This window comes from Aedes aegypti, chromosome 2, assembly GCF_002204515.2.
Source record: "Aedes aegypti strain LVP_AGWG chromosome 2, AaegL5.0 Primary Assembly, whole genome shotgun sequence".
NCBI lineage: Eukaryota > Metazoa > Arthropoda > Insecta > Diptera > Culicidae > Aedes > Aedes aegypti.
The window spans coordinates 426041446-426059113 of NC_035108.1; the positions used below are offsets into that span (position 1 = coordinate 426041446).

The 17668-nt window shown below is 38.2% G+C and overlaps 1 protein-coding gene across 1 annotated transcript; it reads right to left on the reverse strand.

The window, feature by feature from the left end:
* Positions 1 to 1424: 1424 nt before the first annotated feature.
* LOC5573139 (putative neutral sphingomyelinase) lies at positions 1425 to 17521 on the reverse strand. The gene is made up of 4 exons (XM_001660705.2): positions 17178 to 17521; positions 16938 to 17111; positions 16348 to 16531; positions 1425 to 2626 (listed from the first exon to the last, which is right to left on the reverse strand). Exons 1-4 carry the CDS (start codon positions 17213 to 17215, stop codon positions 1760 to 1762), a joined length of 1263 nt encoding a protein of 420 aa, XP_001660755.1. The 5' UTR covers positions 17216 to 17521; the 3' UTR covers positions 1425 to 1759.
* Positions 17522 to 17668: the final 147 nt, after the last annotated feature.

Consider the following 17668-nt stretch of genomic DNA (forward strand, 5'->3'; position numbering starts at 1 on the left):
ACAAATATACACAAATTCCATAGAATTGAAACATGTTCAAATCTTAATGAAACTTTTACAATTTGCTTTTCACTACGATATTTTTCCGAGAAAAAAAAAAAGATGATCAAAACACGGTTCATTTATGTGTTACACGGTGCGAAGACCTGTAGTGGGACTATATTACTTTGCATTATGGTAGAATTCAACATTCTGTTTTTTTTTTCCTTTTTTTTTCAAACAAATCATATTATCTCATTAGTGCAGTTGAAAGAGCATTGGAAGATATGCTGAAAACTGAACTCATTTAAATTTTGACGAATATGCAGATGGGGCTGGCTTGCGATTCACGGCAGTAGAGGTTTCTGCAACGCTCGTCAACGCTTTCAGAGAACGTCAGATCGTTAATAAATTTTTATATTCGCAGATTTTGCGTAACAATCAGGCGAGTTTTTTGCTGGGTGTAAAAAGGTATCCAGTCAATTATCCTTTCATATCCCTCAGCTTTCACAAGGACATGACCAAGATCTTTGTTTATGTAACTGACAAGAAAGAGGCAACCCTCATACAGCGGTCTAGAGCCGCACTATCTACAAATGCTAATGCTCAAACCCTACAATTGTTTTCTATATATTAGTTTACGATACATCGGCATGAAATATCGATATCACCGATATATTGAATAGAAAATATCGATACCAAAATATTGATTATCGAAAGCAAAATATCGATATTCCGATATATCAGAAGTATCGGAACGTCCCTACCTCAGAGTCGTTAAGGAGTGTTGCAACACTCATGTAATCTACCAGCATTTTGTGAGCCCAGATACCATTTGCCAATTCAATTGATGTTCGAAACAACATTTTGCGTACAAACCTAACCATTAAATATTCGCGCTCCTGCAAAAAATGTGGCACTAGTTAGTTTGAAATTTGTGGAATTTATTCACTGTTTATTACGAAAAAAAAAACAAACACAAACGCCGTAACGATTTATTTCATTTTATTTGTTTACCAATGGCAAACATAAACCGGGATTCTAATTGACGTACAATGCTTCTTTTCATGAAATGAGTTCATGATTCAGGGATCCAGCTTCATGATTTCATGACTCAACTTGCCACTTTTCAGCACAAGAATCGGAATCATAAATTGCAGGCATCTAAATAAGGTACCCCGGGGCAAGTAGGACATAAAAAAACGATAGTTCAAACAAATTGTTCAGAATAGTTTTCACCGAATTTAGTACAATACATTTAATTCCACTAGAGTTTGTATCCTTCGACAGCTACGCATATTTCGACCTCAACTATAAGGCCGTCTTCGGTGTCGTGTACTAGACTCGAGTCTAGGCACCTTAGGTTCCATCCAAATTTAAAACAAAAAAAAATTAATTACCATTCCACGGAAGGATTTCTTTCAAATTTCACTAACTAAACAAAATAAGTTAGTATGTCCGTTTATTTTTGATATATGATTTAAAATACTATTACATAGTTGGAGCAATGATACGTGTCTGTTCTTATAACGGATTCATTCAGTGAGACTTTCTTTACCAGAATTATATAATATATAATTAATGTACAAATATTTAGATGGATTTGGCTCATACTTTATCATAATCAGAACGGTGTAAAGTCAATTAAAATCGATTGTCCTATTATCTAAAAATCATGCAGCAGAAGATCAAAAATCAGTGCGAGCTCTCCAGTCAAATGCATTATTTTACATTTGAAATACTACTTTGTCAATTGAAACGTGCCGTCCTAACTCCAATTCTAATGAGCAATATCCGGGCCACCTCCGTGATGCTCGATGAACCCAACATCTTTGTACCCCTTCAGTGCAATCTCCATCGATAGCTTTCCGGCCAGGATTCCATGCTTCTCCATCACGTTCCAAATCGTCGCCATGAAGATGAAGAAAATTACGAACCCACATAGCAGGAACTTCAGCAGCAGATACGCACTCTTCAAACCATAAGGGGCTTCCAGTTCGAGCATGTTGAGCAAAACGATAATCACCCCGATCGCCATCAGCGTGTAGCTTCGCTTGTGCGAATCCAGTTGCTTCAGACTTTCGTTACAAATAACGATACTTTCCCTCAGAGCAAGAATCGTCTCCTGGTCATTATAATCGCACTTCCCGTGTGACCCCTCGCCACTACCACAAGCCATCAGTTGTTGAATTGTTGATGAATTCGTCTTCTTCAGGATGATCTTGGCATAGACCGCCTCGTGATCCGAGTAACTAATATCCTTTCCTGGGATGCGATCCGGCAGAGGAAGACGATGTTCCAGCAGACGACCCTCGAAATGTTCCCCAATTCGATACATTATGTAGTCGATTCGCTTTCCCTGAGGATACTTTTTGCCCGTTTCTGGATCGGTGTAGCTGTTTCGGCCAATCTCGTTCGTTCCCAGATGACCGGCAGCATACAGTTTCTTGTCAGCAGTATCGATCAGTTTAGCGTTGGTTTGAAGCACTCGATACGCAAGATCTCCCGGTTCGGTGTTCAAATCTCCGGCCAGAATCTGCATTACCGCATTGCCCCGGGTGCTTTCGATGAACTGAGCCGTATCGTACGCCTGGATCACCCGATGGGCCATGTAGTCGTCACATTTACGATCGTACTCGGCATGGAGCTGGAAGATATGGATAAAATAGCATGATTTAATACCTCTTCTTACGCGCTTGATGGTGATATTTATAAACAGTCATTTAACCACAAGTTACAGCGACCGGTTGGCTATCAATAACCTGTAGGCCTTCCTTAACCGAGTGGTTAGAGTCCGCTGCTACAAAGCAAAGCCATGCTGAAGGTGTTTGGGTTCGATTCCCGGTCGGTCTAGGATTTTTTCGTAATGGAAATTTCTTTGTCTTCCCTGGGCATAGAGTATCATCGTATCTGCCACACGATATACGAATTCGAAAATGACAACTTTGGCAAAGAAAGCTCTCAGTTAATAACTGTGAACTTGTTATCGCTGCGTAGCTTCAATTGTCAGTTAGAAACTCTCTTTTTTGTGCAAGAAGTTGTCTTCAAGAAGACAAGAAGACAAGAAGACAAGAAGACAAGAAGACAAGAAGACAAGAAGGCAAGAAGACAATAAGACAAGAAGACAAGAAGACAAGAAGACAAGAAGACAAGAAAACAAGAAGACAAGAAGACAAGAAAGCATATAGTAATTCCACGAACAGGCGTTGCAGAATTTATTCTCATTTGATTTTGAAGCACGAACAAAACAAGCGAAGAAACACTTCTTATCTGTATCAGTCCACGATCGACTACGTTTCGCAAGTTGTAACAAGCTTGATGAATAACAGCAGCGAACGAGAGCACCAAAGAGAGAGCAAAGATAAAACCCGTTTTTCTCGCTTATTTGGTTTTAAGGTGTTTTATTTTAAAGTATAATAAACATTCCACGGTTCTTTAAATAGGTTTTTTGATGCACTCCCGTTCTAATCAGAGCTGTAGCAGAATTTGATATACAGACTCTCGTGATGTGTTGCGGATCATGATTGTTACAGGGAGCGATAAAGGAAAGATCTTCTTAATTTTCTCAGAATTCAACCCCTGTCCACGAGAGATTCCTCCATAATTTCACCATGTATTCGTGCAAGGATTCTGCCAGGGATTTCGTAACCTACTTCAGCAAGGGCAAAAATTCCTCCAGGTATTTTCCCAAGGATTTATCCAAATACTTCTCCTGGGATTTCTCCAAAAACTCCTACGAAAGTTCTTCCAAGAATTTCTTCAAAGGATCATTTTCTTTTTCAAGTTTCAGGAATTTCTCCAGTTAGTTGGTACATCTAAAGGAAGTCCTGCCTGGATACTGTCAGGAGTTCTTCGATACGTTCCTCCTCAGATTGCTTCAAATATTCCTCCACATTCTTGCATGAGTTCCAGCAGATTTTTTTTCCATAGGTTCATTCAGAGATTACGCATCAGATTCCTCAATGGAAAATTCTTCCAAGGAATCTCGGAAAAAGTATTAAAAGGAAAAACTTCTATATAAATCCAGGATGAAAACCAATGCAAAAAATTAAGTTCTCCTGTAGAGTTTCTTGGAGAAAGCCTAGAATTGGTTATGCAGGTATTGTTTAAAGAAAATCTTTAAATCCCTTGCATTTTTTAGGAAGGATTTTTTTTTTTGTAACAGTATCTGGAGACAGCTTTGGAGGTTGGTTGGTTTGACTTTATTAACGAGATTTTTAGCCCTGGGCTAGTTCATCTCGGGACCAACGGCTTTACTTCCCTTCCGAAGGAAGTCGTCACTATAACTTTTTACGTCATAAGTGACTATGTCGGGGATGGGATTCGATCCCAGGTCCTCGGCGTGAGAGGCGAGTGTTCTAACCACTACACCAGGTCCGTCCCCTAGCTTTGGAGGAATCAATGATAAATATTGGAAGAACTCGTTCACTAGGAAAACAGGAAAATATCCTGATGAAAATCTTTGGGCGAATTGCCTCGAGAAATTTCTGACGATCACATCTGACAAAACTTCGAATCTCACAACGTCGAAAGGGACTAAACAATGAAAGGGCTAAATTTCGAAAGCAATCATTTTGTAGCATCCAGATATCTTATTCCATATCGTGGCCGATTACATTAACTTTGATTAACGTTTTACGCATAGCGAATTATTATTATCTTTCAAAAGAAAATTATTCTTCCATGTAATTATCATTTTCTTCCAAGTTTCTCCTCTAGACGTTTTATACTTTCAATATTCTGTCCCTTCAACGTTTCGTGTATTCGACTTTTCGGCATTCGATGTTTTGAAATTCGACGTTTTATCTTTCGACTATTTGTCACCCAACCCATTCAAAAATTCTACGAATAAATTCCAATATATAACATAGTGATTCTTTCGGAATTTTCACCAGGGGTTCTTACAAGGATACCACCAGGGATTGCTTTGATAATTCTAACGGGGATTTTTCCAGGAACTACTCGGAAAAGTCTTCGAAAAATTTCTTCATGGATTTTTTTTTACCATTTTTGGAGTTTAGGAATTTTTCTAGGAATTCCACCAGTTAGCGCTAATGGTATATCATCAGATAGTCTCCCAAAAATTTCTCCCGCATATCTCAAGAGATGTATCCTGATATTCCATAAGAAATTGCTCCTTATAATTCTACAGTAACTCCTCCAAAAAATTCTCTAAGCATTCCTCCAAACATTTGGAATTTTTTCCCGAGATTCATTAAGGAATTCATCCAGTTAATTCTCTTGAATGTTTTAAAACTTCCTCCCGGTATTTCTCCAGGAATTATTCCTGGGATCCATTGAGAATTGCGTCCTAGATTTTTTTTTCAGGAATTCTTTCGATTATTCCTCAAGGTATTTTCACAGAGATTTCTCTAATTAGAATAACAAAGATTCTTCTGAGAGATATATCTAAAATCTTCTAAAAAGGATTCTGTCAATTTTTATCGAAAAATCTCTCCTTGAATTCCTACAACTGTTCATTCACATTCTTCCAGGAATTCCAGCACGAGTTTTTCTTCCACGTATATGTCCTCCTTTATGCCCATGGCAGTCAACGAAAATTATTTTACGAAAAGATCTTCGACCGACCTGGCAATGAACCACGACACCTTTAGCATGACTTTGCTTTGTAGCCGCAGACGTTACCGCTAGGCAAAGAAAGGCCCCATTACCTTGCCATTTCACCAAGGATAATAGGAGTGGCTATCTTTAGTTGTACTTTGATCAGATTTGATAAATTAGTTAAATGCGAGAGATATGTACCGTGCTGCATCAATAACAGGACACAGGCAGTGATAAATGTTAATGCTCCCTTTTCTAATAAGTTTCTTTATGAATGTTAAGATATATTTCTGTGTAATCAACAGTTTAATGAGAGACCTAATTGAAAATGTCATGAGTGTTGAAATGAGTGAAAAAGTTAAAATACCGAAGCCTGCCTTGTTCTTAAATCCAGACACCTGCATCAAGTCTTGTCTATAAATCCGGACACTTCTCATTCAAAATCCGGACTGCTCCTTTTCAACATGAAATTAACATATAAAACCATGTCAAGGTTTTTTAGCTAATAGAATTTAACACACTTTCAAGAATTTGTGCAATGGGAATGACGAATAATGGTTTTAATATTCGAATATAGAGAAGTTTATGGTTTGACTACCTGACCTGAAATGCCTGTGGCTCAAACTGCAACAAATTCATTCATTTTTTCTGCATTAATTAATGCATTGTTCTAGTAATTCATTTAACATGTTGAAAACATGTCAAAAGCTTCCATTCAATATCAATTGTATGTTATGTTCCTACACTATCAAACTACTCGATTCAAAACCGTGATCTGGATTCCAATACACTTGATTTCAATGCCGGACAGCTCGTATTCATTTTTTTAAGTTGTATTGTGAAAGCTTTCTGAGTTTTTGGTGAAATTGGCAACACTGATAGAAGAAACTCATTGATTGCTCTATAGATTTTGATAAAAACAATTATGCTTGTCGGCTACGTAGTCTTGATTTTTACAATGTTTTTTTTTTTTTGCACGACGTTTCGACACGGGAATTGTGTCTTCCTCAAGGGGAAACGCCGGGCAAATAAAAAAAGCTGTTGAAAAAATCAAGACTACGTAGCCGAAAAACATAATTGATTCTACCATACAGTCGATTTTCCACCAGCTCATCAAAATTTTGATAAACTTTTGCACTGCGCAGTATCCCAAATTCGTGGGAGCAAACAAAAATGCAAACTACTACCCCTGAGAACAAACGAATGTGATCTGTTCTCTGTGGATTCTATGAATTGTTGGTGTTTTTGATCCCGGTGCACTGCGGTGGTGATAAACAAGGGCAACGCATAAGATTAAACCACAGACAAACAGACGTCACACTCTCATCATTGTCCATCGACCACCTTTTTAACGGTTGATTCGAAAATATGGTAGGTGGCCAATCCACCACCCGCAGCGCTCGCATCGTTTTTGTTCATGTTTGACGTTTACACACTACCGCCATCTGTTAGCCCGTCGGCCAAACGCACCGATTTTAACATTGGGCTCACATGTCCTCGTGACTATGATTTTGATCGAGATTTGTTCTAAGTGTAACGTCTGTTTATCTGTGATTAAACGTCGATGTGATTCAATAGATCACATGCGACTCGCTCGTACCGCATCAAAAAAAGGCGCAACCGTAGGTATATCCCTTTCGGGACGGACCATATTTGAGTGATTATTTCAAAATTAACCTTATAAACACATCATCTCGTAGTACAAAACATTCTTTATTTTGGCTATTCTATCACTCCATGAACTTTTTAGGGTCAAATTCAGACCAGCACAATTGTGCTGGTCCGTCCCCAAGGCGGTCGATGTTCGAAAAAAAATTTTTTTTTTTTTTATTTTTTTAAAAAGTTGTTTAAATCATGCCTTTTTTAAAAATTTTGGACCCGTATTTTTTTAATTCGTCATTAGGGTGCTCTTTCGTGAGATAGGGTGACCCAAAAATTCAGAAATAATTATGTTTTTTTTAATGCACATTGAAATTTAAAAAAATAATGTAGTTTAATTAATATGATTTTTTTTATAAATGGAACGAGAACAATGTACGAGAGATAAAAATACTTCATATTCTCTCTAAGATTCAAAGCATCACGTGACGATGACGTTTATCGAGATTATTCAAGAACTAGTCTACGTCATATAAAAATGGGTAAAAATACATGTGTGAATAACTTGAAAACTAATTGGCTCAATCAAATCTGTCTTGCTATGTTTGTTTATATCCTCCTAAATTATGTGGGATTTTTCCTCAAAAATAATTATGCAATAAAAATTAAAATTGAAAATAATAATAAACCTTCGAATTGTTTAGTGGAATACCTATAAATAAATGAAAACCCAATTGAGAACTATATCATTTTATTCCACTACAGTTTGTATCCTTTGACAGTTACGCATAATTCGACCTCCACTATAAGGCCGTTGTCAGAGTCGTGTACTAGACTCGAAAATTAAATTATTTTTTTAGAGACTCCCTCCAACCTCTTTCACTCACTTTACCTAACATATACACTATCACTTTTGAAATCACATAGCCTTCCTTCAAATGATGCTTGAACGATGTTTTTGTTAAGGTTGGTAACATGGAACTAATTTATTTTAAATAACTGAAATCATTCATTTTATTCCTAGAGCTAAAAAGGAAACGTCAAAATATTCAGTCAGCGTAGGCAGCTTTCCTAAAAATTCATGTAAATTTACGTCATATGTGCCCGACAGCTTGGACGTTTTTAAGTGCAAATAATTACCATAAAATTTCTTCTTCTTCTTTCTGACGCTAAAGAAGCCTGCTTCTCAACTTCTCATGAGCACTTCCACAGATATTAACTAACAGCACAGACAAACAGACGTAACACTTAGAACAAATCTCGATCCAAATCATAGTCACGAGGACATGTACGCCCAATGCTAAAATCAGCGTGTTTGGCCGACGGGCCAACAGATGGCGGTAGTGTGTAAACGTCAAACACGAACAAAAACGAAGGAGCGCTGCGGGTGGCGGATTGGCCACCTAACTTATTTTTGAATCGACCGTTTAAAAGGTGGTCGATGGACAATGATGAGAGTGTGACGTCTGTTTGTCTGTGCTAACAGCTATCTTTGTCAATCGACCAATGTTGCATGTGTATATCGTGTGACAGGTACGATCATACTCTACGCTCAGGGAAGTCGAGAAAATTCCCTTTACGAAAAGATGCTCGACTGGCTGGACTCTAACCTACGACCCTCAGCATGATCTTACTTAGTATCTGCGTGTATACCGTATGGCTATCTGGCTCCCAATATCAAATTTATTTTATTTTATTTTTTACATCGAGTCTATTTGCTTAAAATGGAATTTAAGTCATTGTAATACAGTAGAGACCCGATTTTGTCAGCCCCCCGATGAATTTTAGGCTGACAAAATGGGGAACCTGACAAAATCGGGACATATATTTTGTTTCTGTTTTTTTTTTATTTTCAAATTTTAACATGTTAATATTTGCTTATGAACTACGTTTACGACCTACATAGCTTTTAAAGGGGGCGAGGGACATGGGCGTAGTCAGGTTTTTATTTTGTTTATCAGAGGGAGAAAAGCGGCCCTCACAATTTCATTCTCAAATTTCACGCCAAAGGATCCCTTTGATCGGCAATTTTGCTCTGGCCTGTAATACAACCGGCATCAATCTGAATCTTAGTTCTACCTAACCGTTGAATTATCTAAGCATTTTTCTTACAGCTAGGCAGCTGCAAACAGTAGACTTTTTGATTTTCCATGAGCTTTTAAAGTTTCGCAATCGGTGTGACCGTTAGATTACTAAGGAAAATGTAAAGCTCGACCATACTCGTAAGTTTTGTTTTCCCTTTCGGTTCGGTTGCATGTACATTTTTAGTTGTCAATCCTACCGTGAAAAGTTTCCTGGAAAGCATTGTGTACGATTATGGCCTTTAAAGGAAGCATCACACGAATCAACGGACTAGCATGCAACGCCAAATGGCACAATCGTAATATGTATCTGACGAAAAAAATACTGCAGCGGGAATTGAACCTAAACTTCTTTGATCGATACTGCTAGTTACTTTGCAACACTATACGCACGGCAATAAAGTACAGATTTTTATTTTTAATATATCAGCTTATCTAAGTCTCAAAATTCCAGATTTAGACAATATATTTTTAAACGTAAAAGGAATGAAACGATATTTTTTATATGAGCGGATAATCTAGACTCCATAACTTCATACATTGTTTAATAGTTAAGTAGACTATTTCAAACGCATTTCATACATCATAAACAACATATTTGCGAGTAATACCAGCAGGGGCCTTCCTTAGCCGAGTGGCTAGAGTCCACGACTAAAAAGCAAAGCCATGCTGAAGGTGTTTGGGTTCGATTCCCGGTCAATCCAGGATCTTTTCGTAATGGATTTTTTTTTTGACTTCCCTGGGCATAGAGTTTCATCGTACTTGCCACATAATATACGAATGTGAAAATGGCAACTTTGGCAATGGAAGCTCTCAGGTAATAACTATGGAAGTGCTCATTGAACACTAAGCTGAGAAGCAGGCTCTTTCCCAATGAGGATGTAATGCCAAGAAGAAGAAGAAGACTAGCATGGGCTGCATACATCAATAGTATGCCATTCAAAGGACTCTGTGGTTTGGAAGCAAATAGTAAGTAAAGGTTTTCAGCTTCAGTTGTCAAATTTCATAAATATTATGGCAGAAATTGAACCGGCAAACATTGTAGAACACCAAAATGGATTATCGCGTCAACATGGTATTGATCGATTATCAAAGCAAGGGGTAGTTAAAAAATTACGTCCATTGTTTTTAAGTCAATCTAAATCCTCCCCATGTCCACTATCACGCTTTTGCCCACATGCACTGTCGCACTTTCAAACACCTCTACTCCCCTAAATGAATGACGTAATTTTTGAACGTTCCCCTAAACTTTTACTTTGTCTTAAACTTTGCTATAGGAGATTTAAAACATTAAATGTGATTCCTAATCTATTTCAAATATGGACGTATAAAAAATAAAAGCTTTTAAACCAAAGCTATGAGTTTCTGTTACATAGTTTTCGAACGGTACATCATCCTTATGATTCGTATGAAATCACTCATTCATGTTTTAATGCAATATTATGCACTATTGTGGACATTAGAACCAGATTCAGCCACTTAATTCGATCAAAATACTGAAAATGAAAATTGGTAGTCTACAACGAACATCGACCGGGTAAGTGCCGGCACCAGCACAATTGTGCTGGTCCCACTTTGTCTCTCCAGAAAAATTTGCTGTGTGAATCAATTCTCATTTGGTCTTCACCATTTCAAAGAATGACTCTTTCACTCTCGATTCGTATCTGTGCATACCTAGAAATAACGAATAGTTGAAAAGTTGCGACAGATAAAACTTTTACAATTCTTACGGTGTTTGTTTACTTTTTGTTTACCCTGAGCTGGTGTTTTCTAAATACGATGTAAACAAAAGCTGTTGTGCTTGATTACAAGTATCAATGATAATTCAATAATCGAAATCGAAAAAGTTTAGTATAACAATGATTTATTGGCTGAAATAGTCATTCGATGTCAAGGGTGCCGAACAGCACAATTGTGCTGGTTCGTCCCGAAAGGGATATAGGATTTAACATTGTGGCAGCATCGCTGTTATGTCAAACATGCAAGACTACGGTGGAACTATCTGTGTTTTTCATAACGGCCGTTTTGATTATTTAAACGATCCATTTACGAGTGCTGATAGCAAGGGGTGTTCACATTGACATTAGATATTGCAGTGTTAGAAGGATATGAGTAAGTCCATAGGAAATAAGTTAACAAATCAATTCTACTTGTTACCAACTTCACAGGCGGGAGATTGTTTTGGAGGTAATCTGAGTTTTTGGCGAAACTGGCAACACTAATATAATCGGGTATTGCAGCAGTATTTGATTAATTCATGAGCAGTGTAGGGCATAGAAAAGCAAGTTAAAGCTGACAGAATAGTTGGAGAGCTGTTCTTCGGGATGTAAGAAAATACTAAAATGTAAGTCCTAATTGTAAATGCACTTAACTTATTTGAAAAAATATTGAAATCAGCTTCAATGATTCAACAGAATCTCTTGTTAATAATTGTTTCACCGTTCCGGAACTGACACTACCCAACATTGCGTTTATTTCATTTTTAAGAAACAGCTCTTGGAGCGTCAACGGATGATGAAAAAATATGGCTGTCATTTTGTTGCGTACAAAAGTTGAATTTCGTTACGTTAGAGTTCTGGCTTATAATGCATGTTTCAAATTTCAACAATTTTCGAAAATACCTGATTTTTGTGCTACGGTTTCGTCGGTGAAAGTGAAGTGAATGTATGATATTTGAAGAAAGATTGAACTTTTGCTGCTGGATGAAGATTGTTCGTAAACTGAAGAGCTGGAGAAATTTAATGAAGTGGGAAAAGCTGACTCGAAACAAATCGCTGGATTTTGAAGCAGATGATCCTGATCAAGGGGGCAGGATCCGTCATTGATTTCGGAATTTTCAAAAGCAGTTTTTTCGTTTAAAATCAAGTAAATTTACAGGAAAATGTGTTCATTGTATTCTGTTGTCCAACCGAAACACAGTGAACACAATTTCATCGAATAATTTTCAGTTTTGAACAGGAAAACTTCTTTTGAAGTTTCTATGATGACGATGATTACGATCTAGGACAGGACGAGACAGCTCAACTAAGACTGCCCCGTTGTTTTTCAGTCGATAACCTTGACGATACAAAAGCCAGTGCTGCCAGTAATCTTTTAAGGCAAATCTTGTGAACAAATTCAGATATCAAGCCTCATAGTTTGGTTGTTTCTTACACGCTTTATTCATTCAAAACAATAGAGGATACTATCATTTTTAATATTCAGGCTTATATTTAAAACAGACGATATTTTAAGAAAAAAAATTGACACAATTTCCATTCTTTCGCGCTCAATTCTGATTTTTTTTTTTACTTTAGTGTTGTTCGATCACATGTGGTACACTTAACTTCTAATATAAAAAGATTTGAAACAAAAGGGTTTCATGAAAAATTTCCAAACTTTCGATGAAAACACTAATTTATGAACTAGCAACACGGCCGGGCAAGCAACTAAGTGCCCTGTTGCAGTCCAACTCGACGATGCGAAAGTAGGCCTTTGCCGAAACGTCCAATGAGAAGTGGTCTTTTTTGACAGGCAATTGGTTTCATTTTTGTACTTTGACCTGACACGTCTTGTCTTAGATTACGATGACAGAGCGTTGAACGTTAATAAGACTTTGAGGAGGTGTCCAATTTTCCTCATGGAGAAGTGCTTGGACTCACGCTTGGAGAAAGAAGACGTTGAACATAACTTTGGTGAGAGATTTCTATTTGATTATTTTTAAAATACATGCTGTGAACGAGTCAGTTCTAGATTCATGACAAAATTGTGTATGGATTTAACCGTGGACAATAGACCTGTTCACTTTTTCTAAGGTACCCTTGCCACATCCAATTCAGAACTTATTAATCAAAATAAGTTATCTGTCCAAAAATGAGCCAATTTGGTAAATATTTAAAGGTGTATCAAATTGATTTTGTGGTTTTTTGGACTTTTTCACTGAAATATGGCGCGGATCGCGAAGCATGTTAGTAGTGTTTGATCTTTTGCTCGTGTCACTTGCTCCTGCGGGGGCGGGTGATGTGAGCAGGATCAATCGTGTTGCGCGTCGCTCGCGTGGCATGATAAATTTGTGGCGCGGATCGCGAAGCAGGTAGTAGTGTTTCCTGTGACCCAACGATCCTCCCCATTAACAAACTTCCCTCCCAGTAACCTTTGTGGAGATGCAGAGGAAAACACGGTCTCCAAATAGCAAAGGTTACACACTAACATTCCTTCCTCCAATCCCACCTGACTGCAAGGACGTGGCCGGCGCCGTTATTGACCCTTTATAAATAGTAGCACTAAATTATGCACACTGAAGAAGATTATGGCCAATGCCAGCCGAACTTCTAGTTGATTCTTTGTGCATTTTCACTGACTTCGGTCAATCACGGAATAGCAACCATTGATATGTGTAGTCAATCTAAGCTAAGCTAGCTAAGCTTTTGGACTTTTTCACTGAAATACGTACCTGAAACCCAAAAATAAATTATATTACCCATAATTTACTGCTACTGTGGTTTTCATAGAGTGCATTCGTATTGGAAACCCTATCAGATTTTAGGGTATAGAGTGAACCACTTTTAAATATTACACAGTGAAAATGATGTAAGAACTATATGTTCTTAACACTCAAATAAAATAGATAGTTGAATTGGAAACAAAATATAATAAGATATTTATCGAAATATATATGTCAAACTGGAAAAACATATTGTTTTTTTCGAGATTTTTTGACTAAATACGTTAAATGCATAATGAAAAAGCGGTCAAAACACCCTAGTGTCATCGGCAAAGTGACAGACAATTGTGTTAACAAAAGGCTAGTGGTATTTTCGAATCATTTTCAATTATATTTTTGGGTTTCAGGTACGTACTTCAGTGAAAAAGTCCAAAAAACAACAAAATCGATTTGATACACCTTCAAATATTTACCAAATTGGCTCATTTTTGGACAGATAACTTGTTTTGATTAATAAGTTCTGAATTTGATGTGGCACAGAGAGTCGGAGATTTTTTTTTTTCAAAAAGTGAACAGGTCTGGTTGACAATTATTTCACAGTGGAACTTTTTCCGAGAAAGCATCTTTTTTGCTACTTGCACAGCCTCAATTTTGATTTTTGGCCATGAATAAGGATGAATGCCTCTTTTTGCCTCTGTGTGTCCTATACATTGATTTGTTTCGTAATGGAATGTTTTTTTTTTTTCATTTCAGAGAGCGAGTAATGGCGTTTAAGCCTATGCTCTAGAGCCAGGGCATTGGGCAGAAATACCTATGTCCCATCTCAGGATAAAGAAAGTTCACTACGATATCGAGCGCCCTAGCATTCTCAGCAAAGCCACTCCCAACGATTGTATCTATCCCTTGAAATGAAACGGTTGGAACGGTTGTCCCCGTTTCTTCCTTCAAACAGTTTAGAAAATTTTCGTCTATCATATTATGAGTGAATAATCTTATCGACAATTTGTAAATTATCTTCAATACAAAGTCTGCACAGTGGGCCTGGGCATTTTAATATTTGTATCATATAACAGAATTGCTGAAAATTTCAATGCCGACAAGAAAATACCGGAATTTTCAGGATACTTTCCAGGATGGCTGTGCATGCGCTTAGAATAGACTTAGAATAGAAACGTGGTGTCACTGGACTCTCCATCCATTACTTCGTGAGCATTTTGCAGAAAGCACTACACGAATAGTATAATTTGAATGTTAGCTAAAATACTTAATGTTGTGGGTTGGCACTATCACTATTTTGATTCACCACGCTTGAGCTTGAGATTGAGCTTGAGCTTGATTGGCCGCCCGTGGATGCACTCCAGTATCGCCAGATCAGCTGCACTTACACAAGGAACCAACCGAATGACTGCTTGGGACTAACAGGCATCCTCAGTGTATAAATGCTGGTGATCTTCTATTTTTAGGCAACAATGGCACCTGCCACGTCAGAATGCTGACCAATGAGGGGAAGGGGGAGGAATTGATGATGCATTGTACTGACTCCCACGTAGACCGTATATTCCACTGCATCCACGTCAGTTCATGCGGGGGTGTATGGATTGGGGGAAAGGCATGGCAGAGAGGTTTGCTGTTGTGGTTAGCAGACTGCCTATGTATCAGGCGTAAGAAAGGCGTGCGCGTGGAAGTAGGAAGCGTTAGGGAAACGGTTTCTTGTCCGTCTCTGGTTCTAGCGTTTGCTATGAACGAATAGTTTGAGTGTGATATATTTAGAATGGAAGATAGAAGCAAGTGAGAGATATACAACTACAAAGTACGAGGAAAGGGACGGGCCTGGGATTGAACCCATGACCTTCTGCATATGAAGCAGAAGCGGTAGCCATCAGACCACCAACCCCGTCCTCACTATTTTGATTCACCACGGTAACATATATTCTTTGGATGATAAATAAAAAATGTAAAGTGCTTTTACTCATAGCAACAAAAACGTTAAGCGCGCTTAATAATGCAAACAAAATATGCAAAATACTCCAAGCGATTTGTTGGTTTTCAATGATTTTTCTTATCCATCAATGGGAATTGTAAAATTCCAACCATTTACCTCATATGGGAATTGGTCAGAAATTACAACAATTTCTTTACAAACAGAGCGGACGAGTGTCACGAAATAATTAATTAATTGACTATTACATTTTCTAGTCGGTTTCTGAGTTCGATGGAAGTTTTTTGTAGGTCTATGATGTACGTTTGAAATATCCTGGAACCCGCTAATTGGACTTAAACACTTTGGTCGGTGTTCAAGAATTGTACTTGGTCCACTCCGACCCACAATTGTTTTTTAAGTCTTTGCCCTGACAGCGCATATTTAAATATTCCTTGTCTACAATATCCTGAGACAACATAACATTAGTTTTCAAACTATATGAATGGCATTGATTTTGAAATTGAAGAAATGAATTCTCGAAGAACTTACGGTACTGATGTCGAAGGTGGTCTGTTTTAACTAAAGATTTAAACCCAGATTGACTGTGAGATATTTGAACGATTATAAATTTTAAGTCTGACTGAGCTCAATCACTGAACGGTTTTCTTTAGTTGTGTCTAAGTGGACCGAATGCACATAGTCCAAAAAATTTTACTTGATCCCCTCTGACCTAACCATTCTAGTTGAGCATATCGTAAACTATTTCTAATGAATTTACTTACATGAGCAGCATACACGTTCACCAGCTGATCATTGACGGCAATCTTGGCGAGTCCAACCCCCTTCCCGCCAAACCAGTCCCCGTGTTGTATCCGATGCACATATCCATTGACCGACCATGCATGAAACAAGGCCGATACTATTGGGTATCTGGAGAGTAAAGCTAGTCCGGATCCGACAACTCCGCTAGAAACAGACAACCAACGTGAACCGCCGTTCCAATTAGAATTCCTTAACTCTATGGTACAGTCATCCCTTAGTTATGAATAACCCACAGATATGGGTCAGTGCTGGATTACTCAAAATGTTTCGTGAAATAGATTGTCAACAACGCCAAAAAATATTTTACTTGCGTGAAGTATCAATTTCGAAAGAAGAAGAATGGACACCGTTTGAAATTTCTATCGAAATTGACACTTTTTCGTAAGCAATCGCATACATTACCGAAAACACCTATATGCTGCACAGCCTTGGAGGTAATTTTGTTTTGTACATCGTCACAATGTCTTTTAATCCTATTTTATTTCTGAAAAATGGTCCTTAATTGATCCATAACTGTAGGGTGACTGCACCTCTCCAAACCCCGTCTCACCTGTAAAAGTAATGAGCAAATGGAAGCACTCCTTCGACCCGCTTCTTCAAATACTGATAATCGCTGTCGGACCAAACTTCCTGCAGCGATACGATATCGTAGTTGCCACTGGATAGTACATCACCGATGGCCTCAACTCGCACGGCCCGGTCCTTGGACACGTATGGGATTCCCCTGCAGAAAAACCGAACAGTAAAGTGCACCGTAAAGTCAATCAGTCCACCCGGATTGCAAACTCACCAAATGTTCAGAGTCAAAACACTCAGCTCGAGAGCCATCTCGTCATTGTTGAATGGAATCACCGGATCGATTAGCTAATTACCGAACTACCAGTACGGAGTATGCACGGATTGACCTCCGGTCCAAAAGCACATAGGTGTAGGAACCGTCTTTGTAGATGAAGAAAAATCAATTCTTCATCTCTGCCTCTAAGCTGTTGTTTGTCTACCTCTTATACAGTGACGCGTAAGTAAATACGCAACGAAAATCGTTAGACCGATGTTATTTTGGTTCTTCGATTTGTTTTGCGTTTGAGATAAGACGTCGTGTCAGCATTCAACAAGAAAGGTGGAACAGAAGTTGACAGTAAGAGGAACCGACGACGATGCCACAAATACAGCTGCACCCGGAATATGTTGCGGAATGTGTGGTTCCCGAATCTATCCACAGAGCAGTGAGTGCTTGTCTAGATCAGATGGATCCAGTGAGCACACGGGCGTCGGATTTGAACG

Excerpts from the sequence above, each read along its gene's own strand:
- LOC5573139 (XM_001660705.2), bottom strand. The coding sequence starts at position 17,215 with ATGGCTCTCGAGCTGAGTGTTTTGACTCTGAACATTTG. Across the intron at positions 17,112-17,177 it reads GTTTTGACTCTGAACATTTG|GGGAATCCCATACGTGTCCA; the intron begins GTGAGTTTGCAA and ends GTTTTTCTGCAG. Across the intron at positions 16,532-16,937 it reads TTTGCTCATTACTTTTACAG|CGGAGTTGTCGGATCCGGAC; the intron begins GTGAGACGGGGT and ends GTCTGTTTCTAG.